Consider the following 14,122-nt stretch of genomic DNA (forward strand, 5'->3'; position numbering starts at 1 on the left):
TGTTAATGTTGTGTTATTATGAATATGATTAAACACAATATGATTGAACACAGATGAATCAGTGCATATTTATGAGAAAGCCTTTAACTAGATTTAGCATGACAGACCAGAGCCTGTTTTTTATTATCGTTTTCACGGGTTTATTGAGTTAAAAATGTCATCACTTCAGAGCTTAAACCCTGAGTTCACACTCATTCAACTAACCTCTGTCAGGTGTAAAACACTGTAGCTGCTGTGATGCAAATTGTTGTTGTAAATGCAGCGTTCAGAGGAGAATTTTTTGGGTTTTCCACCTCCTCTAGCAGCATGTAAACATGGTAGAAGACCAAGGAGCAGCAGAGTAAACAAAGAAGTGAGTGAGTAATGCTGTGGTAAGCGCTGTGTTATTTTAGGATTAAACTGTTGGAGTTTGTGTTGGCCTTGTGGGTGTGTACTGAACAGGAGGATTTAAAGCTCTGTGCTGAAGTCAGTAAACATTTGCAGTCAAGTCCTTATCAAGTCAAAAATGAGCTTTATAAGGAAATGAAGTATATCTGAGTTGATTGAGGCACATTGTGATCAGTTTTGCTCGTTTTTAAAAGGTTATTTCAGACATCTCTACTCAGAAATTGGTAACATTACTCATAGTGATGCCGTTTCTGTGACTTTTCTTCATGCTGTGATGACAGTGATGTTTCTGCCTTTTGCGATGATGAATCTCATGTTAAAGATATTTTTCTGCTGCTTTGATGGTGATAATGTTTCTACCCCCTAATGTTTCTGAGAGGGAATAATGTCTCATTAACGTGATAGCATTGAATGGATTACATTCCATCAATCTGACTCTGGCTGGTCTTCACATCTCAAAGCATGTTGTGTGTATACTTCAAGTTCCGCTTTGCACTGACAGGCATTCTCCCCTCACCTGGATCACATGTCCAGACTGCCAGTGAGAGTAAAAACTTATAGAGCCAGTTGAGTTTGGTGTCATGTTTGGGCTGATTGGTTCTGATGTTAGTGCAGTGGTTCAATCTAAATCACCAACCCTATCACCAGACACAATGTTGATATTAGTCAATTCTGGAAAACCCTGGTTTATGTTCAATTTGAATGTTTTTTAAATGATTTCTTTCTATAATCATAGCACATGGCATATAAGGCATGGTTAAAGCTGCACTAATCAATATGTTTAATATATTACACAGTGGGTCAAATGTGGAATGGATTGCTTGTAATTGATGAATGCGCAGCAAATTCATCATTCATGTGAAACTTTCTCCTTGGACACATCGTGTAGTGTTTTCACTAAATCATTCAATCTTCATAATTATACAATACTTAGAGGTATTAATATGAACTATCAACTATATTATCACCTTCTCCCTTCTTCACTTTGTTCTATTTTACCAAGACCTAACTTTATAAGACTTGGAAGACTAACCAGAGCTATTACAAATGAACTGAATCCATACCTGCTTTTAAAATAACTGGTTTAAGATCATTTTTCTGTACATGCACTAAAATGTGTTATAAAATCCCACATCACATCCGAAATTCTCCCTTCTTAAAATTTAAACATTTACACGGATATTTCCTTCTGAAACAAAATTCTCACCACTAACGTCTCAATAATCAATATTATTCCCTTTGAATTCTGTTTAACTTATTTTATTGATAATTCACTCTTAAAAATAGGTAATTATATATATATGAGGAATATTTTTTGTTGAATTTGTTTACTTTTATTCTCTGCCTGCCTTGTTTCATATTTCTATTGCTTTTGTCCCTGCATCTCTAGAGAGCATTTTAGTGTCTTTCAGCTCATTGTTTTGGTTGACAGCCTGCTCTGCTAAAAAGCTCTGCTGAACCTATTGTACACTACCTGTCCAGCACCAAACAGCACACAGACAAAGTTAGTGACCAGCTGGTGAACATAGCGGAGCATTTAGCAGCTAAAGATCCAGATATTTCCCTCCCAGGAGTTGGTAGAGAACAAACACAGAGCTAAAAAAAAGTAAGCATCGGACTCACATTTATCAGGTGGACACATACATGGCTCTAAACGATTGCTAATGTCGTTACATTCAGGTGCATGTGTGAACAGGCAACTGTTTGCTAACATGTTAGCCATTTCAACATTTTATGGTGATAATAGTTTTGTGTTTACAGCTTGTTTCCTGCCCCCAAGTTGCCATCAATGAATACTGCTTTAAGGTTAGGGCTAGATCATGGCTATGGTTAAAAACATTAACTGTTGGACTGCGACTGGATGCAGACTATGAACTCCCCTCTATAAAAATTGGATGCGCTACATCCATGCTACATACACCACCCATCCTCCACACCCTGACTTTCCACTTCACCACCATTGACTGTATATAAAGATTTATATACAGTCAATGCTCACCACATAAAGAACACACTACTGCCCACTTGCTGGAATGTGGGGATTCCACATCCTAAATGTATAGCGTCCAGTCTGACAAGTGGTATAGTGTTATCCCCAGCCTTATGGTAACTTACCCCATACTGTCTCTCTGATGTCCTGTAGGCTCAGGCTTCTCCCCTCCTGTTGGCCATCTTCCAGTCCTTCGACCCAGCCATGACCTAAACCATTTTCCTGCAGCCACTGACCAAGCCTTACCTCCAAGTAAGAACCAACACCTCCCAGTCTTACTCTGGAGTCACACCTTGGTTTGCTGTGTGTGTGTGTGCGTGTTTCATTCTAATGCATGCTGCTGTGTATGTTTGCTTTTCAAACATATTCTGCCTCCTCTGTGTTTGCAGTCATCATCTCATCCTCTCTTCATGCAAACCCCTTTATGTTTAGATGTACAGCTTTACACTGCTCTGCTGCTTGCACTCTGTATTGGATGGTTGAATGGCTTGCTAGTCTTTGCTGACTCAGAGCGGGAAGATCAGCTGCCAGAAGGTCCAAAATCCACTTAGCTGTTAGATCATCACCCAACAGGGAGCTCTTAAACCTTTTTCTGTCCTTCTTCTTATGCAAACACGGAACACGGAGCACACAACCTGAAGCGTCTGGAAAAGCGTCTGGAAAGTGTGTTTGTCCTGACAAAGTGTCAAATCAAACCGGAGGACTGAAACCAGCTCATTCATCATATACAAAAAATTGCTTCAACAACTTCAAAACAAGCTCTGTGTGTGTGTATATTTGAGGCACCTGTTAATTTTACAAGCTAGAAAAGTTGTGTAACATCACATGTCAGTAACAAACAGTGTCACTGCCAATTCTCAATTAATTTGGAAAAACGCACTTGTTTTGAATCTAGTTCTGGACAAAATTAGCAGCCCACACAAATATCCTTCTTCTTTGAACCTGGAAGTTTTATAGTGGAAAATTAGCCACTAATAAGCCTTATAACTGTCAATCACATACCAAAGGAGACGCTCAGTCGAGAGCAGTCTTCCCTATTTGGATATTTTTTTGTGTGATGAACTGATCAGGAACTGAAGATCATCAAATTGAAGTAAAACAAGAACATTGGGGCAATTAACAGTTGTTGATGGCATTTCTGAGAGCTGATGGTAAGACCACAAACACACACTTACAAATTAATGATTTTGAGTTTCCTCTACCTTTTTAGCTATGTGTTGGCATGTGCATGATTGCTACCCTGCGTTGCCTGTGCACACATCCTCAGAAAGGCCCTACACACCCATGGTGAAGCCACATGGGTGTTTTCACTTATTCTGCCTGATGACTCTTTCTCAGAACAGTGTGGGCGTTTAAAAGCTGTTGTTGATTGACACCTCTGAGTTTTGTTGCAACTCTTTGCATAGAAAAAAGAACATATTAAATGTTATTATTGGTTTGAGAAGTTTGATGACTTCATGTAAGCATAGTTCTTCAACATGAGCAGAGGTCTAATCAGCCAGAATAAGTGGAAACACCTCCACAAGATGCACTTTAAAACAATCTGATGGCTTTTTTCTGAAACAGACAACAATAACAGCTGTGTCAAAAAGAAGACATATTATTTAGCTTATAGTTCAACTGATCAATCAGCCTATAACTGATATATGTGAATATTTCATGGAGAGTTCTTAATGCATGCATTCTGCACATCAGTATCACGACTTACCCATAATTCCAAGGGGCGGTGACAGTCAAATTAAAGCCAGTAATTAGAAAATTAAAGCAATTTAAAATGCGAGAACAGTGTCTGACAGGTGTCTATCAGATGCTGAGAGTGTCAGACATGGGAACGACCAACGACAAAAAGTAGGCACCATCAATGGTACCATCAGGACCCTTTAAATAGTAAACAAATACACTTACTGGTAGTGACTCAAGCAGCTGCGTTGGGGCTCCAGTGATTGCAGTGATTCAGAGGGACCTTGTATCCACATTAGGATAGACTGTCTATGATCTATGCTGTAGAAGCTTCAGTGCTGTTGGTGTATATTCTGATACCAAGGATCAGCTATATTGAGAAACTGCTTTTTTTTCCAAATTGATTGAGTTTGACATGAAACTCATTTTTAAGAGTTTGACATAATGCACACTCTGTCTCTGCAGACTTCTGGCTGCCACCACTGTGAGCTGGGACCTATTATGACTGTTTAGGGTTATTATTGTTATTATTATTATTGTTGTCAGTTAATGCCCACACAGCAGGAAATCTGACAGAAATATCATTAAAATGATGGAAATTGACAAAAACAAATCAGCATATATAAGTGGGAACTAGAAAGTGCAGAGTATGTTTACTTGATGAATCATTTCTTTTTTTTTTTTAACTTGTATTGCACAATTCAGAAATGCGACATCTGTTATTGAAATCACTAATCATCATTCCTCCTTGACTTTCACTATGCTGAGGCTGATCACAGTGCAACAACACAGAAGCAGTGTGTGGAGCAGCTGTGTTCAATCTTCTGACACTATAGACTGGATCCATTTACAACACTTACAGGTGCAGGATTACACTTACATCTAGTGACACTCAGCTGATCTTCCAGTTTAAACAGGAGAACAAAGTCCCCCTCAATCACAGCCTCATTTCTACAGACTCTAACTGAACATTATTAGATCACATCATCACCTCAGATCTGACCCAAGGCACCTTCAGTCTGATTAAATGGAGCAGGGCAAGAAATCCATGGTTGCCTGAACACTGACTCCTAAAATATGCTCACTGGTAGTGAGAGGCTGTTTGTCTCTCACTCTCTCTGTGTTTGTGTGTGTGTGTGTGTGTGTGTGTGTGTGTGAGTGAGTGTGTGAGTGGGCAGAGCAGTAGTGACATCCAACAGAGGGTTTTTCTGTCCTGAGGGGGCAGTCTTCATCTTCCTCCTCCTCTTCCTACAGCAGTTAGTCAGAGCTGAGGAACGCAGCCCTCGTCTCGCACATTCACACTGTGGCCATTTATGAGCCAAATAAAGTCATCAGTGTGACACATCAGTCAGCCACAACAACTAGAACAACAGGTTTCCACAGAGGTTCTTTAAAAGTGCTTCTGTCAAATCTCCCCAAACCATTAAGCCAACATAAGTGAACACAATCAAATTACAAAGATTAAAGTCATCATTAAGGAATAAATGTTGCCAGTTTTGACCTGTAGAACCCTTCATAAATCATCATTATAAGCTACGAGCCTTTTGTAGTAGAATGTCCTAATCTTCATCCTGTCATTATTATTTCTACCTGTACCAGTAGATTATAGGAAATACCTGAATTTACTTTATTTGCTCAGAACTGAACTACGCTGATTTATAATATTGTCAGACTCACGGTGGACAGTTAAAAAGAATCAAAATCAATGCAGCAGAACCAGAGATATCATCGTTTTTATTCCATGCATTCATCCTCGTCACAGCCTGGATCCTACATTACCCACAATACAACTGGACTTGATTCACTGGACTGGACAGATTCACATGTGTTATGCTAGTAGCGGCTAATGTAGCCTGGAGCTGCTAGCCTCCAGCAGAGATGAGGAGCTACAGAGGTCTAGCTAACCTCACTTCTTTCTTACTCCACACCCTCAGATGTCTTTCATTTCAAACTTGTAGTCTTCAGTTCCAACTGATGCTCATAAGCATCATTTTCACCACAGCTCTATGAATAATTTTTTCTTCAGCTCTTGTTTTGGTTTTACAGCCTGCAAATTAATTGTTTTTCTTCAGTCTCACCTTGTTTCCAGCCCTTGACAGCTGAAGCTCTGATAAATCCACTGTACACCACCTGCTCAGCATCAAGCAGCAGACACAGTTAGAGACTAGCTGGTGAACATAGAGGAGCATTTAGCAGCTAAAGACACAGATATTTTTCTGGAGTTGGTAGAGACCAAACCAGAGCTAAAGGAAGAGTGAATATTGGGCTGCAAATGAATGCTAATGTTGCTCTGTGTGTGTGTGTGTGTGTGTGTAGAATGGCAACTCTTGGCTAACAAGTTAGCCACAATAACTTTATAATGTGATAATATGTCAGTGTTATGTTTCTAGCTTGCTCCACTGCTCCCACGTGGCCACAAAAAGCTATCAATGTAGGTTGAAGGTCTCCATTGCAGACAAAAATGACTTGATGAGATTTTTCTAACCTCTAATCCAAGATGAATTCACTTGTTTTGACACATTAAGAATTGATTCTAAATTGATCCTGTATGTCACTTTGCTGTTTTCACCAGTGGTGGACACTGTTTCATGCACACTTGCAGTAACTGTATTCCTGCACTCTATTAACGGTTTTAGCTTCTTACAAAATGGAAAAATAAGCTTATATTCTCTTATCATTTAGGCTCAGATCCAACAACCAATCAGCTTGTCAGAAAAGACCTGCAAGTCCTGTTGATCTCCAAGGCAGGCATCAGACCATGCATGAAGGGATTAGTTACCAACTCAGTGTTGGTTATATGACACACAGTATCAACATAGTGGGAAAACACCCTCCATACTCCACCTCTATTTGTCTTTGAAACAGAAACTCAGTTCCTGTGAGTGGATGATGGACAAATATAAGCAAAAAGATTTATAATTGGGGGATTCTGAAATTTGGAGTGAGTGATTTATGAAACTGAAGATTTACTTGCTATTTTAATAACATAGTATGATCTATTAAACTACAGATTACTGAGATAAGTAATGTTAATGAACCACAAAATACTGTTTGTATGTATGTCAATTTAACTAGTTTAGTGAGTTATAATAAACCAAATGGTACAGTTATACAAGGTTAACAGTGTGATAAAAATAATGCAATGTGTCTCATTATGTGCATGTTTGAAATGGAGCTTCATATGTTTAATCATATTAACTATCACATCATATTTTTTTTCCAAAGAGCACATGGAAGAGTAGAAGGCAGTATGAATATTGACCAGTACAAACCAGTTTACATCCAGCTAACTGAAATGTGATTGACAAACATATCCTTCACAACAGAATAGTAATGCAGCTGATTCTTCCTCACCTCTCTGCTGCCACAGACTGGGAAGCTCGCATCGACAGCCACGGCAGAGTTTTCTATGTGGACCATGTCAACCGGACCACGACCTGGCAGAGACCGAGTCACAGCGGCAAGTGTAACCACGGCATCCCTCGATCAGGATCCACACATCAGATGGAGCAACTCAACAGGAGGTGAGACCAGCGTTGCTCCAGCATAGAGAAGATTTCATCTGAGAAAGTTTTTATTTGTTTCTTTATTTATCATCTCCTACACAGTCTGTCTCTGGCATTTCTTTGTTCATATCTAGTTCACTGGAGAAGTGAAAAAGTATATTTTTTCACTGCCTATAAATAAAAATAATATAAAATTATATTACATCTAAACTATGATTTTAAGTGTACAAAAAAAAGTGTACAAAACAACCACAACACAAGGTTCATTCAGTAGCTGTTCTGGAGCTTTCGATTTCAATGGAGCAGGTGAAGTTTCCCCGTTGACATGATTGTACTGTAGATGTTCAAATTCCCATTTTTTTGAGAACTTTAATCACTTTAATAACTGGAAAAATATGGAACTGGGTAAATAGATTTTTAAGCCATTAAAAGTGTACTTTATTTTTGCTTTCATGTTGTAATTAAAATGCTAAGCTGAGTGTTGAACATCAGATTCTTTTTGTGTTTTTGTCAACTAAATGATTTGGAAGTGAAACAATGAGGATGGATGAGATCAGGAGAGAAGAGGATGTCTCAGTCAGTACTGTGTTGTAAGCTGATACATTATAGTGGAGTTAGGCTGACATCTGCTGACTGGTGAAGGAACTCAAAGCGTCAGCCTCTGTTTGTGCAACACACATTTCATGCAAAGAAGTGCAATGCACTGCATATCCAGATATAAGCTCATAAAAACATGCAACATATTTAACATTATGCAAAACCTCAACATATTACATAAATGCAAGAACTAATGAGTGTTGAAAAGAGATAAATCTGCCTTTTTAGCGATGACGATACCCTTTAAGAATCCAGTAATACTCCACAAGCCAACATGTTTCATCCTTCATGCTAAGAGGACCACTGGTTGTTTGTGCAGGTACCAGAGCATCCAGAGAACCATGGCCACAGAGGAGGAGGGCGGCAGTCAGAGGTTAGAGAGGAGCAGCAGCACAGAGACAGACACTGATTCTCCTCCGACAGGTACAGCACTCATCCTCCCCCCACTTTAAAGTATCCTCTCTGTCTTATTATAGGATTATTCCTGTTGGCTTTTATATTGTTTTCCTTCTCATTTGTGTTTATAATAACCTATTTTCACAGACTGAAGACATAAATAGTGGATTTCATTGCAATTGTTCATGTTCTGGTGTAGTACTTTCACACGTTGTAATGATGTTTATTATGTCAAAATCTCCTTGAGTAAATAGTTTAAAAGTACTCAGAAGTATACAAAGTGATTTATCTGTCTCCAGGCCCCGCCTCCCCTGTCAATCACCAGAAGATCAGCCATCTCCTCCAATCACCTGCTGTCAAGTTCATCACACACCCAGAATTCTTCACTGTGTTGCACAGCAACTATGTGAGTACTACACTCACACACCTGACAATGGCCTGTGAATTAAATCTTATGGTTTCTGTTACAGTAAAATGTTCAGTGTGCTTCAAACATGTCATCTGACCAAGTCTAAAGGCAAGAGTTCCTTTAACGGCTGCCTCTGTCAGACAGTCTACCTTCTCACTTCCAGACATGTGGCTAATAAAGCAGGATGATTGTTGTTTTCTTAAGTTCTAAAAATTGTCGCCATATTGCCGCTTTTATGTTGTTGTTTTCAATTAACTTTCAATTGGACATGGATTACTGCCAGCCGCTCTCAAGAGAATGCAATGGCTTCCTGGAAGGAAGGAAATAAACTGAAACACTTCCAGCTTTGTAATCATTGAAAATCACTGAAAGTGCTCATTACTCACAGTGAACATATAACTTTATTATTTATCACAATCAAAATCTTTCTGTTATCCTCTAATTTCCTGTCTGTGTCTCTACTATCAATATTAAATAAAGAATACCAATAAAAAATGAAAATGTCAAAAAAAAGTTTTTTGTCATGATCATTTTAACCAATCCATAACTATCTACACACATACTTTTGATAAAATAGCAAATGAAGTATTTAATGCATCACACATACACACACCATCTTTCCTACACACACACACATACTCACAAAGGCTCACCTGAAATAAAATATAAATAGCATTTTCTCCTCTCAGCGACACAGGACTTTGTTCACTTTTATAGATATAAAAGTAAACCTGCAGCTGTTGTGTGTCTCCAGGCAGCCTACCGGATGTTCACCAGCAGCAGCTGTGTGAAACACATGATCCTGAAGGTGCGTCGCGATGCCAGAAACTTTGAGCGCTACCAACATAACCGAGACCTGGTGGTCTTCCTCAACAAGTTCGCAGACACTCAGCTGGAGCTGCCGCGGGGCTGGGAGATCAAGACTGACCCCCAGGGCAAGGTAGGACACCTCCCACATGCAGAATGACCCTTCCATGGATGTATGGGAGGAGATGGATTTACTTATAGTCAGCAGTGCGTCATACATGGAAAGACTAGCAAAGCAAAATGAACCAAGGACAAAACACTGGACTACCACTCATGTTCAGCTGTCTGATTGTATTTTAAGCAGCATGAACACCAGAGAAGGTCATTCACAACAAAAAGACTCCATCATATGGTTAGCTCAAGCTACATACTGTATATTAAAATGCACACACTCTCCAGAGCATTGTACTGAATATGATATTTGAGGTACAAAATTCTATTATATTGTTTTTCTTTTGGAGCTATTTGTCAAATCTAAATCTGAATCAGAGATCATTTTAAAATCTATATCTTGGAGTACAAAGTTTGCATCACTTGTTTCTGCCTCCCAGTCTTTCTTCGTGGACCACAACAGTCGAGCCACGACCTTCATCGACCCTCGCATCCCTCTGCAGAACGGCCGGCTGCCCGGCCATCTCGCCCACAGACAACACCTGCAGAGACTGCGTAGTTACAGTGCTGGAGAGGTACTCACATGACTGGAGTTTCTGCTTATTTCCTGCCCTCCCTTACTTTTTGGAGTGTTGTAAAAAAAGCAGCACCAATGAATGTAGTTTGAGATGCTCTTCATAGGATAATGATGAAAAAGATTATCAGATAGCATGAGCTGATGCACGTTTTACTCCATATTTGTTTTCTGTATGTATAACAGTAGCTTAAAGGATCAAGTCTGCTGTTATTAACACCGAATGCCTTGAAAAGACCAAAACCAACAATGTGTTAATACTTTCTGACTTTACTGACATTCATCTTTAAAAAAGGTTTTTAACAAACGTTACTCAAACAGGAGGAAATAGTGTTTTTGATGGGGACTATTTTTAGCTGCGGATTAATCCACATTTAGTGCTCAAGTGAGTATTTCTGGCAGCAGGACAGTGTGTGTGTGAGCGGGATTGAATCAAAATAAACAACAGTGTGTGTGTTGATGGTAATGAAATGAAGGAACATGTGGCTCATTGATGTGTTTTTAATAGTTTTTGGATGACAGTGGAGCTCTGTGGCACTGAAGTATAAGATATATCAGGCTTTGATACACACACCATACTTGTTAATACAGTTGATAAATTCATTGTTGATTTTGGAATGTAAATGAAACAATGGCCTGGTCACTTGAGGGAGTATTAAGTCTGTCTCTCAGTGAAAAGTGTGTCCTGTTGGTGTTTCTCTCCAGGCCTCTGATGTGTCCCGGAGTCGTGGAGCTTCTCTGATGGCCAGACCTGGAAACAGCCTGGTCGCCGCCATACGAAGCCAGCATCATGCTCCATGTAGGCGCTGTCATAACATCCCATTACTAATGAATATTTACTGTGTCAACACTAGCTAGTGGTTGTGCTTCATGTCATTTTATACGCTGCAAGATGTTAATGTGGTCACCATGTTGGATCAATTTGAATTTTTCAAAAATGCATTAATATGAGTTTACAGTACATAAATCTAGATTGAAGAATGAATTGATGCTCAGCTGTGGTGATGTGTTCTCTGTCTCTCTCTCACCAGCTTACAATGACAAGATTGTGGCGTTCCTTCGACAGCCAAACATATTTGACATGTTGCAGGAACGACAGCCCAGCCTGAGCAGAAACCATGCACTTAGGTATGCTTCTTCCTCAAAGGACTAAATAAGAATGAATAAAGTCTGATTTTTTGTTTTGTACTTCCAATATGTATGTAATGAGGGTTCCTGTTTCCTTGTTCCCGCCTAAAACAGATTTATCTGAAGCAGCAGTGTGATTTAGACAGTTCAAATGTTTAGTTGTTTTCAGAGATACAGTACTTTTACTACTCAGTAGTCTTTTGCTGTTCAGTGATAGAGGGATTAAAAAGTGTCATAAACATAAACATATATTAGTATTATTACTGCTACTCACACATATATTTGAAATCTTACCCACTTTCCAGGCAACAAATTTCTAACTAGATAGTCAAATGATAATGCTGTAACCATTACAGTGGAGTCTATATATAGTTGTTATGACTCAGACTCAGAGAACCACTCGCTCCATCATGTGGAGAATAAGGAAACATATCTACTAGATGTCTCAGTATCTAATCCATAAAATGGCTTTTTTAAGAAATTTCTAGTTCTGAGTGCATAAAAACATCAAGACATACCATGAAATGTGTTATTGATGACAAAGATGTTTCATAAAGGCAGCAGGTGTTATATTATTCAGCAGCACTGCATGAAAAATGAAAGCAGTATCAAAAAGTGCTGAAAAAGTAAGCGTTAGCTCACTTAGTTTATCATGTCAAGCCCTGAATAATATTCCTATACTATTCATGTAATATACTTTATATTCTCATATATAATTTCTAACATCAGTGTAGTATTTTTTGTAATATTATATTTCTTTGTTAGCACTATTGTATTTCATGTCTTTATCTGATTTTGCATTTGTTTTAATTTATCATATGATGTAGTAGCATATGTTGTGTTGCAGCCAATCAGCAGTGAGTTTATATATCAGTATAATATCATAGGAACCATCTGTCCTGTCTACACACTCTGTAATAATCATAACTACCCACATCATGATCAATACCCACACACACTGCTATGACTTCATTCCCTCGTTACCACCAGTTACTGCTGAAAATCACCAGCAGGCGTTCAACACTATTATATTCTGTAGAAATAATATACAGAACTGGAAATGATAATCTAAGTGAACAAATGCTCACAACAGTTTGTCAGTACTTGTTGATACTGCTTTCATTTTTCATGCAGTCAGGCTGAATAATATGACACACCTGCTGCCTTTATGAAATATATATTGTCATTAATTACAAATGTTCTGCCCTGCTATTTGTATGCACACAGAAGAGGAATTTAAAAAAAAACCAAAAAGTTATTTAATGAGATCATCAGTCAGATTTTTGTGCTGATTTTTGTCAGCAGCTGGAGGTAAGTATTAGTTAGCATCTAGTATTTTCTTGCACTGGCCAAATACTAGTCTTTCAGATGAGCAGTGCAGCAGAGCAGTGTCTTACAATTAGGCCTATATCTGTTGAACCAGTAGATGTACAGGAAATATCATCATTAGCCCAGTACTGTCTGGAATGAGTTATATAAAGTCTCTTGTCTCTGCTCTCGTTGTCGCTTGTAAGTCACATTGGATAAGATGACTCCTATGCTCTTGAGCTCCTAGCCCTGCGAGTTGTTTTGAATATATCTTTGATATTTCTCAAGTGTTTTTAATAAGTCATACTACCAAACTGTCAAGAGTTATGGATGGCAATTGCAAGAAGTGATTTTTAGTGGATTCCCTCTGCCCAGCATGCTCCTGCTGGAAGCCCTTCTGCTGCTTCCACTGCAAGTTGTTGGCTGGCCCAAAACTACAGAGCCTGATTGAACTCTGATCAAACAGTCTGAATTCCAGTGGGTCTATTGAAGAGCTGGAGAGATTTATTGAAGTGAGTTATCAAAGTGCAAACGGAAACATGTCCCAGAAAGATAGAAACTTTGGGAAAGAGACAAGAAGAAGATCCTAAAGGATATCAATGAGGATTCCAGACCCTCCCCAGGCAAAAAAAGTGCATTCTGACAGTGTGGGAGTGAGCCAACGATGGAGGTAGAAATTGCTTTACTGCAATCCATTGATAAAAGACTTGCAAAGCTTGAGATATTGTCATGAGAGAGGAATTTGGCAAGCTCAGAGCGAACCTTGAACATAGTCAGATGCAAATTGACGATTTGATGTCTGGGAATGTGGTGCTAAAATGCTCCGTGCAAACTGTGGAGAATATGGTGGCTGCTATTGAAAAGGAGAACAAGCAGCTGAGAGAAACCTTGCTGGACTTCCAATGCCGCTCCATGAGAGACAATATTGTGTTGAATCCTGGAGGACACTGACTGTGAATCTGCTGTGCGGCAATTTCTGATTGAACAGTTAAAAATGACGCTAGAAACAACTCAGAGCATCACTTTCTCTCACATTCACACAATGGGTAAAGTTTCTGAGGGTTGGCCGTGAGCCATTGTGGCTCGATTTGAACATTTTAAAGAAACAGAACTTAAAAGCAAGGACAAGGAACTCAGGAATACATCCTTTGGAATGAACGATGTCCTCCTGAGATAAATGAGAAGAAAAATTCTTTATCCAACTATGAAGGTGCACTCAATGCACTTAC

At 39.0% G+C, this 14,122-nt stretch overlaps 1 protein-coding gene across 2 annotated transcripts in view; it reads left to right on the forward strand.

The window, feature by feature from the left end:
• LOC137173234 (E3 ubiquitin-protein ligase HECW1) overlaps positions 1 to 14,122 on the forward strand; it is an 80,221-nt gene that overhangs the window by 48,169 nt on the left and 17,930 nt on the right. Inside the window, exons 12-19 of one of the 2 annotated variants that reach the window (XM_067577961.1) lie at positions 2,531 to 2,629; positions 7,428 to 7,581; positions 8,480 to 8,583; positions 8,856 to 8,962; positions 9,720 to 9,905; positions 10,324 to 10,458; positions 11,163 to 11,256; positions 11,489 to 11,585. In XM_067577961.1, the coding sequence (XP_067434062.1) occupies positions 2,531 to 2,629; positions 7,428 to 7,581; positions 8,480 to 8,583; positions 8,856 to 8,962; positions 9,720 to 9,905; positions 10,324 to 10,458; positions 11,163 to 11,256; positions 11,489 to 11,585 (976 nt within the window). The remainder of the gene's footprint in view (positions 1 to 2,530; positions 2,630 to 7,427; positions 7,582 to 8,479; positions 8,584 to 8,855; positions 8,963 to 9,719; positions 9,906 to 10,323; positions 10,459 to 11,162; positions 11,257 to 11,488; positions 11,586 to 14,122) is intronic. The other variant, XM_067577962.1, reaches the window with a different exon arrangement.

This window comes from Thunnus thynnus, chromosome 21 (genome assembly GCF_963924715.1).
Source record: "Thunnus thynnus chromosome 21, fThuThy2.1, whole genome shotgun sequence".
Classification (NCBI taxonomy): Eukaryota; Metazoa; Chordata; class Actinopteri; order Scombriformes; family Scombridae; genus Thunnus; species Thunnus thynnus.